This window comes from Crotalus tigris, unplaced genomic scaffold (genome assembly GCF_016545835.1).
Source record: "Crotalus tigris isolate CLP2741 ecotype Arizona unplaced genomic scaffold, ASM1654583v1 scf7180000018058.1502924, whole genome shotgun sequence".
Taxonomy (NCBI): Eukaryota; Metazoa; Chordata; class Lepidosauria; order Squamata; family Viperidae; genus Crotalus; species Crotalus tigris.
The window spans coordinates 299,080-317,038 of NW_024096801.1; the positions used below are offsets into that span (position 1 = coordinate 299,080).

At 41.5% G+C, this 17,959-nt stretch overlaps 1 protein-coding gene across 1 annotated transcript; it reads left to right on the forward strand.

The window, feature by feature from the left end:
• Window positions 1-1,275: 1,275 nt before the first annotated feature.
• Window positions 1,276-4,898, forward strand: LOC120309755 (zinc finger protein 213-like). Its single transcript, XM_039347285.1, has 2 exons — window positions 1,276-2,030; window positions 4,637-4,898. The coding sequence occupies exons 1-2, from the start codon at window positions 1,356-1,358 to the stop codon at window positions 4,787-4,789; spliced, it is 828 nt and encodes a 275-aa protein (XP_039203219.1). The 5' UTR covers window positions 1,276-1,355; the 3' UTR covers window positions 4,790-4,898.
• Window positions 4,899-17,959: the final 13,061 nt, after the last annotated feature.

Genomic DNA, 17,959 nt, shown 5'->3' on the forward strand with positions numbered 1-17,959 from the left:
GGCATGAGTTTTATTTATTTATTGCAATGTGTAGTTCATGGAATATTTCAATGATGTGAGGGAAGTTAGCCCAGAGAAGGAAATATTAAAAAGGGCAGAAAAATATATTTTTCCTCAAAAGGACTTTTTAAAACCAAACCTGGTCCCAAATGTATCTCTCTGCCCCAAGCAAGACTTTAGCCCCATACAAATGCAGGTGTAAAACCATCAGAGAATTGAAGCCAGAGCAATCAAGAAGACAAAAGAGAAGATCTGCATACCCCACCCAAACTCTCGGAGTCATTAGCCCCATCACCTGGGAAGCAGGATATGATAATAGGATTAAACCACAGATATCAAGGCCTAGACAAACATTCAGAAACAGCCTCAAGGTTCATGCCACAGGAACAGGAAACTATTCCAAACAAAAGGCTAGAGGGGGTATAAAAACCTACTACCCCATGTGCTCAGCCCTTCTCTCCTCTGCTCTTTCCTGAAGAACCATCTTTCTGCAATAAACTGTAACTTTCTTCCCAAAGTGGTCGCCATGTTTGCTTATTTATTCCCGGCTTGGATGAACCAGGATGAAGACTTACTTCTGACAGATGGTTTGACGAACATACTATAAAGATCTTGTTTATCCATAACTCTCAGCCCTAAGTGTGGGTTTATAAGCCACAGTGGATGGTTTGCTTATCAGTTGAGTTAAAATTCCAAATAAGCCATCCTGTTACAGTGTAGTATGATGGAGTTACATTTTAGTTAATCTGTTCAATGCTTGTATAGATTTGGGCTGAAGGAGAATGAGGAAAAAAACTAAAAGTTGTATAAAGTTTCTGAAGGTTCTTGGGTGTTAATGTAAGATTCTTTTTGGCAGGAGGACACAACTTCCTTCTGTTTGTGGATCACAATAACCCTCCTGAGAGATGCTGTGTCTAAAAGCAGACAGGAAAGGACCCATTTTGGAGGCAATTCAGTCATTTTAAGGCAGTGTTTCCCAACCTTGGAACCAAAGATGTGTGCTTTAATTACTAGTATTCCTCAGCCAGCACACTGTTGTAGTTTGAATTATTTTCTGCACTTTTTTTCTCTCTTTATTCAGGAGCAGATATACTTTTCTTAGTTGAGGAATCTTGGCGTCAGATATAACTGCTTTGTAAGTTGCCATTTCTTGGTTAATAAGAAACCATCTTCATACAGTTTCCAAAGTAGGACTGAGGTGATATGAGGTCTTTCTTTTATTTGATTGACATACCACACATGAGACAGCAGGCCTAAAACTTTTTTGTTGAGAGATGTTCAGTCCCTAAGCCTCCAGGTAAGGTAGAGGTGGATTCCTTCTGAGGAACCCAAATCAATGTGATATTTTTTTCAAGATGGAAAGAGAGGCCCAAGAAAGGCTTTATGGACCAGGAAAAGACACTGTTTCAGTACATTCTAGTGGTGCTCGAGATCTGTTCCAATGGGCAATATCAACACAGGAAGAGGGTTCTCACTGCCTCAAAGGCCAATGGCAAGAGTATTTGAAAACAGTCCTACGTCCAATCTCAGGATGGGGAGCCTTGCAGTGGCCAGATCTAACCTTATGGGATGAGCTGGCTAGCTTTGACTTTGTGACTGATGCCTGCCAATGGTCTCAGGAAGGGATGAGTCACCTCCTGCCCACTTTTAGGGTTGAAGCCCAGCAGATCTTAAATAGTCTGAATGCCAAAGGGGACCATAGGAAAATTAAAACAATTTGCATGAGCAACAATTCAAGTACTACTGAGACCCAGCGGCAGTGCTTCCGCCACTTCCTTTATCAGGAAGCCGAGGGACCCCATAAGGTCTGTAGCCGGTTGTGGGAACTCTGCCACCGCTGGTTGGAACCAGAGAGCCGCACGAAGGAACAGATCCTGGAGCTGCTAATTCTGGAGCAATTTCTGATAGTTTTGCCAAAGGGAATCCAAAGCCAAGTCCGAGAGCGTGGTCCTGAGACCTGTGCCCCCGCTGTTGCCTTGGCAGAGGGGTTTCTTTTGTGCCAGCAGGAGAATTTGGAAAGTGAGCCACAGGTGAGGAGATTTATTGCATAAATTATGTAGAAAATAGTGGTAATCTATACTTCAGAAATATAAAATACCAATTATGTTGCATAAAAAGCCAATACATATTAGCTCCATACATGTGTACATCTTTCAGTTTATGCTTGTTGAGCTCACACAACAAGTTAAACCTCAAATTGGATTAATAGTATAAAATTACAGATAGTCCTTGATTTATGACCACAATAGAGACCACATTTTATGTTGTTAAGCAAATCAGTTGCTAAGGGAGTCATGCCCAATTTTATAACCTTTTTTGCCAAGGTTATTAAGCAAAGCTCTGCAATTGTTAAGTGAATCATGTGGTCATTAAGTAAATCTGGCTTTTCCCATTGTTTTTGCTTGTCAGAAGTTGGCTGGGAAGATTGCAAGTGGTGATCCCGTTACCCCAGGACATTGCAACTATTGTAAATACATCCTAGTCACCAAGCACCTAAATTTTGATCACCTAATCATGGGGGGTTTGTGTCAGTTGTAAGTGCGAGGACCAGTCATAAGTCATTTTTTCACTGCCATTGTAACTTTGAATGGTCACTGAACAAATGATTACCTATACTGAGTTCATGTACGCTTATGCTCAAACTAACTTTATTATGACTTAATGCAAAGTAAAGCAGTGGTTAGGATGCCGGAATATACAAAACTTATGAACTTTACCCATTTCTAGTACATTGTTCCAAACCAAAAGTGATTCTCTGTGAATCTTGTTATTTATCCAGTTAAGAGTTTTCACATAAAAAGGGGGGGAGGAAAGCTGTCCCCCAGATTGGTCTTGTGAATCATATTACACAAACAATCTGTAGGGCATTTTATACAGCAAGTTAATCAATCATATTAGTCTGTGGGGTTGCCAAGAGTTGACACCAACTTATTGACACACCATCATGGAGGGCTTCCCCACTACCACCTGTTTTGCATGCGGACCGCATTTTGAAATGTTAAGCTTCAGAAACAATTACTTAGTTGAGTTTTTTTCAGAGAACCTCAGCTTTCCTGTTCCCCGAGCTTGGAACTGTATGATTTTCAACATGTAACTCTTTTACCCACAAGAAAACTCTTGAAGAAAAATGTGAGAAAAGACTACTGACTTTACCTCATCAGCATATTTGGCCATGGGGCACATTGGTTTGTGTATTGCTTAATGCAAATTAACCAAGGGAAGTCTGATTTTAGATATGGTGCAGTGACCTCTACAGATCCCTTTGGAGTGATGCAAGTAGAGAGAAATTATGATTCAGCTCAGCTATTCAGAAGCGCACACACAGCACTCCATACTATTTTCTCAGTAGCAATGAGATTCAAGCCTCATTTTGTTTTGTACTCATAATGCTTTGCAGGACTGCTATTTTTCCAGTGCTAGAATCAATGACAAAAAATCTGGAGAACAGGTCTTTTGACCTTTTAGAGAACAGCTGGAAGAAAAGAAGGTTGAATCTTCCTTTCCAGTGATCCTTAACAAAACTGATTTTTGCCACTCATCTACAAATGCCCCCAAAATAGATAGGTTTCCTGGGATTTGAGGTCCCCAACCCCCGGTCCGTGGACCAGTACTGGGCTGCAGCATGCCAGCAACCGGTCCGCACTAACAAGTAAAGCCCCATCCACAGGATACAGGCAACACACAAAATCATGCCCCCTCCAGTCTGCAGAAAAACCTCTCTCCATGGAACCAGTCCTTGGTGCCCAAAAGGTTGGGGACCTCTGATATATACAGTATTTCACAAATTATCCTTATTTGGCATTGAATGTGGCCCCCTGAGTTAATGCTTTTATTGTTAGTGTGCCCAACAACACTTTTCTTGGTGCCTCTTGTGCATCCTGTCCTATCTGAAGTTTTACAGTATATATTTTAATGGGAAACAGTCCCTCCATACTACGACTGTTGTAATTAGTGTATACCATGATGCCTCAGAATGCCTGTTACCTATTTTCAGAATTCCAAATATCCAGATAGAAAATTCCAAATGGGTCCAGAAAATTCGAAACTTTTGGCCTACTCTTGCTATCTAATCATGAAGAATTTTTAGACATCAGGTTGGGCAATTTGCAGGCACAAGCAGGGGCCTCTGGTGCCAAGATATTCTAGCTGATTTTTTTCAAGATGGGGGGGGAAAGCTAAAAATTTTTAAATGTGCTAAGACCTCATAGGACTGTAGTACAATAGATGCCACTGGAGTGGACATCTATTATTTTATGTATATATAGCCTTAAAAAATAGGAAAAGGGAGCAAAATCCTAACTCTTCTGAAATCATTATGTTATTTTCCTTTGCCTTGTGACCTTCAGTTGCCCTCCTCCCCTCCAAAAAGGAAAAACTTTATCCTTTGGCCAAATATGTAAAACTTAAGATTAATGCCAATGAGTTTGCAGGTGATGGTCCCCTCATTTCTGCCTTTATACAAAATGTTCAGAAACACCTAAACAGTGTTCTATAAAATAACTAATGTTTTAATGCATGACTTCTTATCTGCAGCTGTTTTTATTTCTGTTGGCTTTGTCTGTTGGCATGATAACATTTTGCTACAAATTGTTTTTGGAAAAAGGGGCTTGGATATTAACTTACAGTGTCATTTCAGGAGTCTGATTCATTTCAAGAGGCAGCTGTGAACCTCTCCAAAGGCCAGCAGGCTGTGTCAGATGCCAGGCAAAGGCTTCTTGCCAAGGAAGTCAAGAAACATGATAATGGGAAAGCAAGCTTGTTAGGTAAACCTTTAATTTGCAAGTGGTGATAGTCTTGCTCTATTCAGCTCAGTTTAAGATCATATGGTCAGGCTTGTGTCTCATTTAAGATTGCAGTATTCTGAAAAGGACTATGAAAATGCTGGAAGTGATGCCAGCTTCACTCTTGAGGTGTCCTCTTCATACTTTGGATGGGCCCTTCTATAAAATTTGACCCTCAAAACATTTTGAAATTACATTTTGCAAATTCCTAGCTGTATTTTAAAAGAAGAGGGTTTCTACAGCAAAGTTAGAAACTGCAACCTGTGAAACTCTTTTTGGTAACCCCATTGGCTACACTGCTAGCTTTTGCTTTCTCTCTGGGTTGGAGCAAAATGTTACCCAAATAAGTCTGAAGCAGGAAAATTAAATTAAAATTCCAGCCTGTGCTATAAGTGTGATATAAGGTAAGGTTATATTTGAGTCAAACTTGATACCTAGCAACTTCATGCACCCCTTATGTATTCTTTGAAATGATACGGGTAAGTTGGTATTGCCTTTTCGTAAGGATTGTTTTTACATCTAGCCTATTGGATGGGCATTTCTTTATTTCCCATCCAAATACTATAGGTAATCCTTGACTTACAACCATAACAGAGCCCAAAACAATTGATAAGTGAGTTTTGCCCCATTTTAGGATCTTTCTTGCCACAGTTGTTAACTGAATCACTACAGTTGTTAAGTTAGTAACACAATTGTAAATCTGGCTTCCCCATTGACTTTGCTTGTCAAAAGGTTGCAAAAGGTGATTACATGACCCTGGAATTCTGCAACGATCATATTGTAAATACATGCCAGTTGCCAGCATTTGAATTTTGATTATGTGATCATAGGAATGCTGCAACGGTTGTGAGCATAAAAAACACCCATCAGTCTTTTTTTTTTCAGTTCTGTTGTAACTTTGAATGGTGAGTAAACAGATGGTTGTAAGTCAAGGACTACTTATAATGCATTCTGATTTATTGTAAGATCAGCTAAAGTTGGCTAGATACTGCCAGCCATTCATGTATAAAAAGGTAAACCTGGCAGTTATACCTGTTGTCCTATCAGTTGCAGCCCCTGATCCTCCATTACCTCCAGAATACGAAGTTATAGTTCTTAAGCACCAAAAGGTTGGCATTCTCTACTGTACAACATATACTTTGGCTTATCTCTGGAATCTTCTAAGCAATTCATTTAAAATAAACGGTTATTTCCCATGTTCCATAGGTGTGGAATATCCAAAGTGGTTGCTGGTAGAAAACAACTTTTAACAGATTGGGATATCTTTTTGGTGTTTTCAAAATCTTGACCACATCAATGCATTAAGTAACTGTTGAGCCCTCGAGTCAACGGCGAATGAATAGAGCACATTCTGTAATTCCAACAGCCTTTTATTTCAGTAGTTCTCTCTCCGTCACAGCTCTGAGGCTCGCAGGCCCCTCTGACTCCTTTAATAGAATCCCCGGGCAAAAAGGTAACATTCTGGCGCGCTTCCGCGCCTTGCGCATGCGCGCGAAGCCTGCGCCACTCAGTCTGGTCCCGGGCAGCTTGCAACTGCCCAGGACCATTGCAACGTCCCGAGCCTGCCTTTGCAGGCTCAGGACACAACACCCCTTCCCCCCTGGATGAGACTTATTAACTATATAGGTAGTTATACGCGACCTCAACACGAGCGTGGTGTGCCAACCCAAGGACCTGCACGTCTGTTGCAGCTACTCACTAGCCACACCACAGAATGGTACCAGGCTATTGTTTTGGAATTAATTGCCCAATACTCACACTCCCAGTTTTCTAACAACAGCAGGCACCCTCTCACTTTCCTTGCTTTGACAGCAAGGTTACCAAAGTCCTCAAGGTACTTGGGAGATCTTTTTACTTTCTGTGACCTCCTCAGGTTCTGAGAACCCCCTATTTCCTCTTGTGCAGAGGATGGAGTGGAGTTGCCCCCTCTTTTAAACCCTGGTGGTCCCCGTGGACTGTTGCCTGGTCTGCTTGCTTGCCCACCGGCCTCGTCAGACCAGGACTTTGCTCCCCACTGAACCTGGTTGACCTGCCTAACTGTAGACTCTCGGGCCCCTCTATGTGCCCGCCAATATTTGGCATTTCTGTAGAACTCTCCAAGTCCACAATGGACCTATCAAGGGAACGCATCCCTTCACTCCCAAGCCCCATAACAGAATTGTCTGGGGTTTCTGCAGTGCCCCAATACTCTGTTGCCCCCCATTCTATGCCGGAGGTGCCAGAATCAGGATTTGCCTCTCTGACTACCTTCCTGTGTGAAGACTTCCTTTTGGAAGCAGTAGCAGTACTGGGCCAGCTTGACTGTTTTTGTGCCAGTTCTCTTGCATTGTTTGGGTTATTAGGATGCTCCCGGTTATTCTCCCTGAATGGAGTGCTGAATGGTAGTTGTGAATGAGAGTATGCCCCCTGGGTGACTCCCTGGCTGGAAGTTCTTGTTCCCCTGAATTCCTGTTAGGAACACTTGCGGAACCCTGGAACAGGCCTTCTTCAGCCTCTCCGTTTGGCCCTGGCTGCTGCCAACACCCTTCTCTTTGCCCATAGTCCCCCTCTCTCTCTGGAGAAAGACCAGGAGTTGCAGAGGGTAAGTCCAGTCTCGTATGCAGCTGATCGATATGCCGCCGAAGGACACAACCGTTGTCCAAGGAGACCTCGTAGGACAATGGACCAGTGACCCTGCATACTACAGCAGGAACCCACAAGTGACCGGGCCCATAGTTCCGGGTCCATACTGGGGCACCCACTTGCAGACACCGCGATGCCCTGGGTTGGGTGACCCTAGGAGGCAGTCTGTCCGGGTGCAACCTGTCAAGTTTGGTGATCAGTTTGCGCCCCCAACGGAGTTCAGCTGGGCTCTTCCCATTGGAAGTTGAAGGTGTGGTGCGGTAAGCAAGAAGAAAGTCTGCCAACCTGTGGTGCCAGTCCCCGTAGGTCAGTTTCTTTAAAGCATCCTTGGTGATGCGGACCATCCGCTCAGCCATTCCGTTGGTGGAAGGGTGGAATGGTGCAGAGGTGGCATGACGAATCATGTTGGCCTGCAAGAAAGCCTGAAACTTGAAAGAAGTGAATTGAGGACCATTGTCAGAAACCAGAACATCTGGGAGCCCATGTGCAGCAAAAATCCCTCTCAGTACTTGAATGGTCTTGGCAGTGGTGGAAGAGACAGGTACAACCTCAAGCCACTTTGAATGGCTGTCAACAAGGACCAAGAAGAATTGACCCTGAAAGGGCCCAGGTAAGCTACATGCACCCTAGACCAAGGTGACTGTGTCTCCTCCCATCTATGCACAGGAGCCTGAGGCATTTCAGGGCATGAGCGCTGACACAAGTGGCATCCATGCACTTGAGCTTCTATTTCCCTGTCTAACCCTGGCCACCATAAATGGCTACGCACAAGTGCCTTCATCCTGACAATGCCAAGATGACCCTCGTGAAGGGAAGCCAAGACCCTAGGTGTCATTGAGGTAGGAATAACAACTCTGCTGCCCCACAACAGACAACACTGAAAAGTGGATAACTCATGCTTCTTGAGGCAGAAACTCTGAAACTCAGTACCTGGACAACTCTCAGGCCATCCAGACAAAACCCATGACAATACACAAGTGAGTGTGAGATCCGTGGCTGATTCAGCAGCCACATCCCTGGCATTTAAGGGAGACTCAGGCAACGCCTGAATGGAAAGAATGTTGATGGAAGGGGCAGGGTCAGCCTCTACCATTTGTAAGGGTAATGTACTAAGGCCATCAGCGTGGCCCATTTCCTTGCCAGGTTTGTGAACCAATGAAAAGTCATAGGCTGACAGAAAGATGGACCATCTCAGCATTCTAGGGTAAATGATATGGGGAGTTTGTTTGTTTGTAGTAAACAACCCCAACAGAGGCTTATGGTCAGTATAGACCGTGAAGTGTCTGCCATATAGAAAATCATGGAATTTTTTAATTCCAGCAACAATGGCCAAGGCTTCTCTGTCTATCTGAGCGTAGTTTCGCTCAGCAGAGGACAAGGTTCTGGAGTAATATGCAACAGGAACCTGAGTTCCATCAGTTCTTAAATGGCTAAGTACAGCTCCCACTCCATAAGGGGAAGCATCACAAGCGATGCACACAGGAAGAGTTTCATTGAAATGTGCAAGCACATCATTTGATGTAAGTAAGGCCTTGACTCAGCAGGGTGAATACCCCTGGCATCTATTCTGAATCCCAGGAAATCTGTAGAAGACACTCCAATTTTGCATTTGTCTTTTTTAAGTTTGAGACCTGTTTTCCTGAAAGAAACAGCCCTCAATCTCTCAGCTAAATTTTGAGTGGATTCTCCTGCTACAAGGACATCATCAAAATAGGGGCAAACCCCTGGTATACCTCTCAGGGTGTTTTCCATTACACTTTGGAAAATTCCAGGAGCTACATTTATTCCAAATTGTAGTCTTTTGACTTTGAATGCCCCCCTATGAGTTACAATGGTCTGTGCTTCAGCAGCAGCTTCATCAACAGATAACTGTTGATAAGCCTGTGCTAAATCTAGCTTTGCAAAAACACGCCCCCCTTTGAGGGAGGCCAAAATGTGGCTGACTACAGGTACAGGATATGCATGCTGTTGCAATGCCTTATTTAGTGTGCATTTGTAATCTGCACAGTTGCGAATGTCCCCATTAACCTTGAGAGGCATGACTATGGGAGTTTCCCATGGACTTGAGTCAACAGGTTCTAAAACACCTTGCTGAATCAATTTGTCCAATTCAGCATCATTTTTTCCTTTCAAACCAAAGGATACTCTCCTTGCTTTCACCCTAATGGGAGTGACAGTGGGGTCCAGTTTCAAGGAAACTGAGGGGGCCTTTGTAGGCTCCCAGCTGGGGGCTGAAGACATCTGCAAATTCTTTGCAGACTTCTTGTAGACCTAATGTTTGCAAATTGTGTAGCCCTGTAACTTGTATTCCCAAGGCCTCAAACCAATCGAGTCCAATGAGACTCGTTCGTTCACCCCCAACTACCAATACATCTAATGGACCTTCAAAATCTTTGTATTGTACTTTAAGGGTGGCCTCCCCCTTAACACACACCTTGGAATTTTGGAAGTCTGTCAAGACTATAATGGATGGCCTAAGCTTGGCCTGGAACCCACTGCTAGAGCAAATCTTTCTGAAAGTGAATAGAAATGATTGAAAGGGCAGACCCAGTGTCCAGTTCCATAACCAATGGAACTCCTTGCAACTTCACCTTAAGTGACAGTTTCTTTTTAAGTGGCCTGTGTGTGCCTGTCCTATAAATGCTTCTACGTGATGCACAGAAACCCACCCTGTTTTGGCTGGCAACCCTGGTACCTTTCAGGTGCAATTCTTCTCAGGGTTGTACCTTCTGACGGCCCAGACACACAGCTGCTATGTGGCCTTGTTTCCCACATGCTCTACAGATTGCAGAACAGAACCTGCAGTCGGTCCTCTTGTGGCCACCTCCACACCCGAAGCACTTGGGTACAGCTGAAGACTTTTCTTTGCCTTCCTTCTGCTTTCTTTCTCTGACTGGGTAGAGATGATCCACCTCATCTTCAGGATCTTCTTCCGAGCTCTCCTGGACTCCCTCATGGTGCACGGAGACGGCTTCTGGGTTGTTCCTGATAGGCCTCATATTCTTGATTGCCCCACCTGCTGCCTCTTCTGCAGTGACCAATCTCAAGGCATCTTGGAAGGAAATGTCCTCTTTTGCAAAGAATCTCTGTTGCAAGTCTCTGTTCCTAAGCCCACATACAAATTGGTTTCTCAACCTTTCTTCTAAATCTTTAAAATCACAAGGCTTAGCTGCTCTTCTCAAGGCTGCAATGTATTCTTTAGCTGATTCACCAGCTCTTTGATCCCTCTGTTCAAAAGTATGTCTCCACGCAATAACAGACAACTTGGGCTGAAAATGTTCCTTCAATAACTTTTTTATATCTGTGTAAGTGACAGATTCAAGAGGAGCAGGGGCTGCCAAATTTTCTGCAATTTCAAATGCATCTTGACCACAGACACACAGCAAAGTAGCGGCCTTCAAGCCATCTTCTCTTACTTGATTTGCTCTAAAGTAATTTTCTACTCTAGCAACATAAGACTCCCATCTTTCTGGATGAGTGACATCGAATTTAGACAGTCTCCCTATCTTTGCCATTCTTGCTTCTTACAGTAGGAAGGGGTCTATCAGCCAGCTTACCTCCAGCGACGCTGTACTGGCAGGCCAGGTGCTGAGTTTAACGCCGTCTTCCTCTCTCCAGGACTCTTGGGGTAAGCTTACAATTCTTCTTTTTTGTTTTTGTAAGCGATCCCACCCTCATCGCCAGTGTTTAGTCCTCGAGTCAACGGCGAATGAATAGAGCACATTCTATAATTCCAACAGCCTTTTATTTCAGTAGTTCTCTCTCCATCACAGCTCTGAGGCTTGCAGGCCTCTCTGTCTCCTTTAATAGAATCCCCGGGCAAAAAGGTAACATTCTGGTGCGCTTCTGCGCCTTGCGCATGCGTGCAAAGCCTGCACCACTCAGTCTGGTCCCGGGCAGCTTGCAACGTCCCGAGCCTGCCTTTGCAGTCTCAGGACACAACAGTAACAACCTCTGAAATTCTTTCTGTACTACCTCATAGGTTCCAGAGTCACAAATAGAGGAGCAGGAGCCATTCAGAATCAAGAGATCAAAGACAAAGGGGCACATGGTACTTTGCGAGGAACTTTCAGGAAGGAGAAACCTTATAACTGTATTGACTGTGGGAAATGTTTTGCAAGGCCATCAGACTTGGCAAAACATGACAATGTTCACACAGGTGACAAGCCTTTTCGCTGCATGGAATGTGGGACAAGATTTAGTCAATTGTCCCACCTGAGTAGACATCAGAGAATTCACACAGGGGAAAAACCACAGATGTGCACTGAATGTGGTGCATCATTTTCCCAGAGAGCATCGCTGGTTAGTCATCAGAGAGTCCACTCTGGAGAACAACCTTATCATTGTTCTCATTGCCAACAGTACTTCAGCCATCAGTCAGCACTTAAAGTGCATGAACGTATCCATACAGGCCAGAAACCTCATATCTGCCTGGAATGTGGAAAAGGTATGTTTCTTCTTCAACCCTCAAAATACACAAACGGATCCATACAGGAGAATAGCCATTTTCCTGTGCCGAGTGTGGGAAACGATTCATCCAGCACTCTAACCTGATTTCACACCAACGGGCCAACTCTGGGGGGGAAACCCTTGTGCTGCACCGTATGTGGAAGAAAATTCAGTTACACATCGGATCTTACCCGGCACCAGAAAATTCACACGGGAGAAAAACCGTCTCCTTGTAACAAATATGAGAGGAAATTCACTAGATTTTCAGATCTTCTTATACATCGGAGAATCCATACCGGGGACCGCCCATATCGCTACCTTGAATGTGGGAAGAAATTCCGTCAGAAAAGTGCATTGGTAACACACCAGAGAATCCACATAAAAGAGAAGCCAGCAGGAAAAATCAAAGAGTCACAGGAAAATGATGAACTAAAAATCTGTGAGACCGAAGAGAAGGCATGCATTCCAGAAGAAACAGGAGAAATATGCTTCAAAGGTGAAGGAGCTCACCTCAGCTTGTCTTCCTGACCCTAGATCCATCACTTTCTCATAGTCTTCTTAGGGGAGAAAGCCTATAGAGAATGTGAAGAGTTCACGTATTGTTCCCTCAATTGTTCCCATCCTCCAGTCTGATCTTCTGAGGAACATTGCTGGACTTTGTCCCTAGTTCTGGAATATTAGTATAAGCTGGAATATTCTGCTTTGGCTTTTCTCTTGGCATTTAGCTGCTGTCTAACATAAATTCATTGGGGTGTTTAGGCAATGTTATTTGACACAATGACTGGAAAAAGAAATGAAATACTGGTTCCTTGCTTTCTTCCTATTTTCAGTTTGAAAGGATGACAAGAACCCTGATAAGAAGAAGGTTCTTTTTTCACTGATTTTGTCAAATAGGAAAAGGCTTTCTGCTCTGATTTCTTCCAGAGTCGAGTCAGAGCATAAGACTTCAGAAAAGATCATATTATTGAGAATAATCTGTGCCATCATATTTTATAAAATAGAAATAGGAATCCGTCCATAAAAGATTGTAAAGTAGGCATCATCTTTCGATCCAAAATAAACAAAGAAGAGAAAAATATGAAGCTTTTTATATTTCAAAGGCAGCACAAGAGCTGATCTGGCAAGGGCAGAAGTGAGGATTCTGATGTGTGAACTTCTTAAATCCAACCTCTAGTTTGGCTGTTGGTTGAAGGATTGCGACATTAGCTTGATCTACAGGCTAATTCTTATGCTATATATCAAGGAGTTTGGAGATTAGGGAAATACGTTATGCAGAAATTTGCACATTTTTCATCATGTATGTTTTATGTCTTAAATTTTTTAAATTTTGTTTTCTAGATCACTGATGATTGATATATGGAAGTAATTGGAGTTGTGAATACTGTTTTTTGGCAAAAAGTACCTGGATTCAAATGTTTCAAATGCCCTGGAGAATTATAACTTCATTGTGTGACTTTTACAAGTTATGTGTCAGCGTGAATTGCCAGTCTATAAATGTATAACAAGATGCTGTTGGTACTCAATGCACAAGCTAGAAACTGTTGCTGTCGGTTGCCTTGTGACTCACTACATTATTCCTTATAGGAAAAAAATTGTTTGGTACTCATCATTTTCCGTACTCATCATGCTCCTGGAACCAATTAACAATGAGTTCCAAAGTATCACTGTATTGCCAGTGATATTGGTCTGATTGAAAATCATTGCTGTGGTATTTAGTTTGTGTGTGAATCCTTCCTTAGAAATGAATTCTGTATTCAGATGGGTTTGCTGTGTAATAAGTATGTTCAGGATTGCTCTCTTAAGCAGTTCTTCACATAGCAACACATCTCTTAAAAAGGCAATCAGACTTCTTGAAGAATCAATATATGTCCCCAACTGGATTTTACTTCATTCTTCCAACACAAATTCTGAAAGGAATTGTAACATTCCCTCCTTTTTCTGCTCTCCCTCCATTGCAGAATGTCATTATGCCTACAAGCACATTCTTACCTTTGACTTATATTCTCTGCAGAACATCGCCATACCTATTTCTTCCTTTCCTTTGAGGTATCTTATTCATCCTCTTCTCACTGCGTTTTCTTCTGATATTTTCTCCTTCCTGGGTTGTGGCATATCTATTTGGTGGCGGGAGAGGATGAGAAGAAGAGGAAAATGTTTAGGTGGATAAGAATTTCTCTTTACAATCACAGATCTAAACTGTTAGGGTATTCTCAAATGAAAGCTACAGTCTCATGTTTTTGCTTAGTATTTCATTATTCTGAGCTATAAATGACATTGATAATACTGAAGAAGATTATACTGTGTACTGGGCTTTGAATAAGAAAGGGTTTGTAACACTTATGTAGTGGAAAACCAGATATTTGGTAAGGCAGCACCAGTATTATCCATGTGCTTGTGTGTTTTCAATTCATTGTATCTGTTTTCTGAGCACATTTGCATTAATGATTAATAATGCTGAATTACAGCTTGCTATATAGAGAACACAAAGAATCATGCTGAGAATCTGGATTTCACTTCTTCCTTGTTATTGAAGATACTTGTTAAGGACTGATGAAAGTTGGAGTCCAAAATATACCGTATATTCCGCCATATAAGGCGACCCGGCGTATAAGACGACCCCCGACTTTGGCGCTGAGTCACATGACTAGAAAGTCATCTTATACGCTGGAAACTACCATTATTTCCGGTGTATAAGACAACTTGGCGTATAAGACAACCCCCACTTCGGCACTGATTTCAACGCTTTCAAAAGTCGTCTTATACGCCAGAAAGTATGGTACTTGGATTTCAGTAAGGCATTTGACAAAATAGACCACAACCTACACCTTGATAAGCTAAAAAAAATGTGGGATGGACAGCATTACCACCAAATGGATTTGTAACTGGCTGACAAACTACACTTAGCATGTAGTTTTTTTAATGGAATTACATCTACATGGAGGGAAGTGAGTATCCCAAGATTCCATTTTAGGCCAGTACTCTTCAACATCTTTATAAATGATTTAGATGAGGGAATAGAAGGGATCAAATCTGCAGATGACCCTAAACTGGCAGGAATAGCCAAAACCTCAGAAGATAGGCTCAAAACACAGATGGATCTTGACAGATTTGAACAATGGGCATATCTTCTAACAAAATAAAATTCAGTATAGAGAAAAATAAGGTTTTATGCTTAAACAAGAAAAAATATGAGCCAGCAATCTGTGGCAGCAGCCAAAAAAGCCAATGCAATCCTAGGCTCCATTAATGGATAGAATCAAGATCACATGAAGTACTGCTTTATAAAGCCGTAATAAGATCACACTTAGAATACTGCATCCAGTTTTAGTCACCATATTGTAAAAAAGATGTTGAGACTCTGAAAAAGTATAGAAAAGAGCAACAAAGATGATTAGCTGGAGGGTAAAATATGAAAATCGGTTGCAAGAATTGGGTATGTCTAGTGAAAAGTAGGATTATCTGTTAAACTAGATTTTTGCCAAAAATTCCACTCTTTATTTTCAACAAATATATACAGATTCCACATTTAATGTATGTGCCTCTAGCAAACTATACATTTAGAAGTGAGTATATCTTCTCATAGAGTTGTACCCACGGTTATTTAGCAGACTGGATAAATACTGCAATGCTAGGAAAATAGTTGCTCTCTATTTTATCAGTCATATATTGCTAAAAATTGTTGTGAATTGTTTTGAGCCTTTTTATTTTTAGATTATTAACATACTCCAACACTAGAAGTTCTGAATTACTTTGTAAAAAAAAATAGTGTTCAATTATACAAGTGATCTTCCTGTTTTTGACTTAATCAACTTAACTTACCTGAAGTCTCAGCAGATAATTTTTTCCTTTGAAAAAAAGCAGTGGGATTGCTATGATACCTAGGATTGGTATCTAAACTAGTGAAATCTTCAAAAGAGTTGTTGATTATAATATTAGGTGACAATACTAGAGTCCTGGTTGTGCAAAATATAATTCTTCCCAGCAAGCATTCATTATTATGTAATTCCTAGAGTAGACTCTCATCAATTTGTTATGCTAAATCTGTTTAGTTTTTGCCAAAAAAAAAACTAGATAATTTAACTTGCTAGGATATTCTTGCAGTTTTGCACAAAAAAAAAAAAACTTAAATATTTAAGGATGTTTAGTAGCCCAGTGCAAGGTTCATTAAAAAAACATGCTAGACATAATAGTCCTAAAAAGATTTATTGAAACTAAATTGTATTGTTTCAGTGGAATTTACATACAAACATGCATACACAAATATTTTTATTCTTTAGAATCATTGGTAGGAGGGGTTGGTTTTTTTTGTTTTTTGTCTTTTTTAGATTGTTGGGTGATCAGTGTCTGAGGTATTTTCCATCCTTGCCTTCTGCATCTTAAAAGAGCAACCAGAAATTACATTATGAGCAGTTATCAGAAAAAAACAATCTTTTAAAAAATAGATCTGTGCTCAAAAAAGGAGTATAATCTTTTCTGGGAATTTGAATCTAAACAAAGATACCTGTTTTTGAAGAAGGGTATTTGGAGCCTCTGAAGAAGTAATACACTTCTTAATAGTATTAATGGATTTTAGATAATGCCCTTTGGTATATGCTATTCTTTGAAATCATTTGTTGCACACTTCTGTTTGATGTCCACTACTATACTAATTTGCCTTATACTGTATTGAGAAGCCCATAGTTTCATTCTGATCTTATTTAGTGTGACAGAAATGCCTAAATGCATTTCTGAATGCACATCTATTTTGTAGTTTATCTATACAGAAATGGCAGCTGTGAAAAACTTTCTAGACCTCCTGGGAAAATAATTACTCTCCTTTTTTATACCTTGGTCAAAAGATTCTTCCAAAATAGGTGTAAATGTTATTTCTGTAAAATGAAGAAAAAATATAATCTAGCTGTTATTTTATCTTTGCTACTTTCATTAGTGTAGTTGGAATTCATGCTTTTGTGTTTGACTTCCTGGCTGGAGTTCTGGAAAGCTGAGGAAATCAAATTAGGGAAAATTATTCTAGAATTGATAATGCTGACTTCATTCAGACAGACACTACATGGAAGAAGAAAGGAATCTATTTTTTCAAAAAAAAATTCTACCACTTTAGAGCTGCCTTCAATCATAGATGTATGTGCATATCCTGAGTAAGCAAAAAACATACCGTACATTTATTCTCCCTGTTGTGACCTGCGTTACTGTTGCTGCAGCTCTTTTTAGTTATTTATCTTCTGTAATAGGTAAACTAGGATCTGCGCAGTGACTAAAAAAAGTACTCCATTGTCTATTTACCACATTGTATTTAGCGGGGGTGGACGGGAGGAAATGAAAATAAGAGTGTTCTGTCTCCACCCTCAGCTCTTCAGATATATAGAATGGACAATGTATGCATATTTAATAAGAGATAAAAGATAATTACTCAATATCAGTGATTCTCAATGCAGAGTCATGACATAAGTGGCATTTAATTTTCCAGATTTAAAAATTCAGGGTAAAATTGATATTTGTGATCAGCTGCGATCCCTGTGCTTTTTGGGTTGGAGGGCAAAGTTGTAACTTAGAACATAAATGAAATGGTTGCTGAAGAGTCATCGCGTTTCACAAAATGGCTACCCTGAGGAATACAATTTAGTAAAAAGCAATAAGTTGCTTGAATGTAACTTAGCATTCCCTCTGAGCAGCCTAGAATAGGGCTTTTCAACCAGTGGTACGGGTACCACCTGTGGTACATTGGCACCTGGCAGGTGGTACACAACCATCCTAGAAAAGTAGCGGGGGAGGGGAATGAGCTGAACCAGTGGCAACACCGCACAAGCCTGAGCAAGAAATGGCTGGCACAGCAGGGCTATCAGGGCTCAGTGGAAGCACCAGGATCAGTGCCGCTTTCCAGCTGATCGGCGCTTCTTTGGGGCTATCAGGGCTCAGTGGAAATGCCAGGATCAGCGCCAGGCTCCAGCTGATCAGCTGGAAAGAGCACTGATCTTGGCATTTCTGCTGAGCCCAGGAGAAGCACCGATCAGCTGGAATGTTGCAGCATCTCCAGGGTCTTGTGATTTACATTCAGATGTTTGGCAACTGATTCATATTTATGACAGTCAGAGTCCCAGGGTCATGTG

What these genes read in the sequence shown, in the direction of transcription:
- LOC120309755 (XM_039347285.1), top strand. Translation starts at nt 1,356, where the DNA reads ATGGAAAGAGAGGCCCAAGAAAGGCTTTATGGACCAGGAAAAGACACT. An exon ending in ATTTGGAAAGTGAGCCACAG is followed by an intron (nt 2,031 to 4,636) that starts GTGAGGAGATTT and finishes GTGTCATTTCAG; the next exon opens with GAGTCTGATTCATTTCAAGA.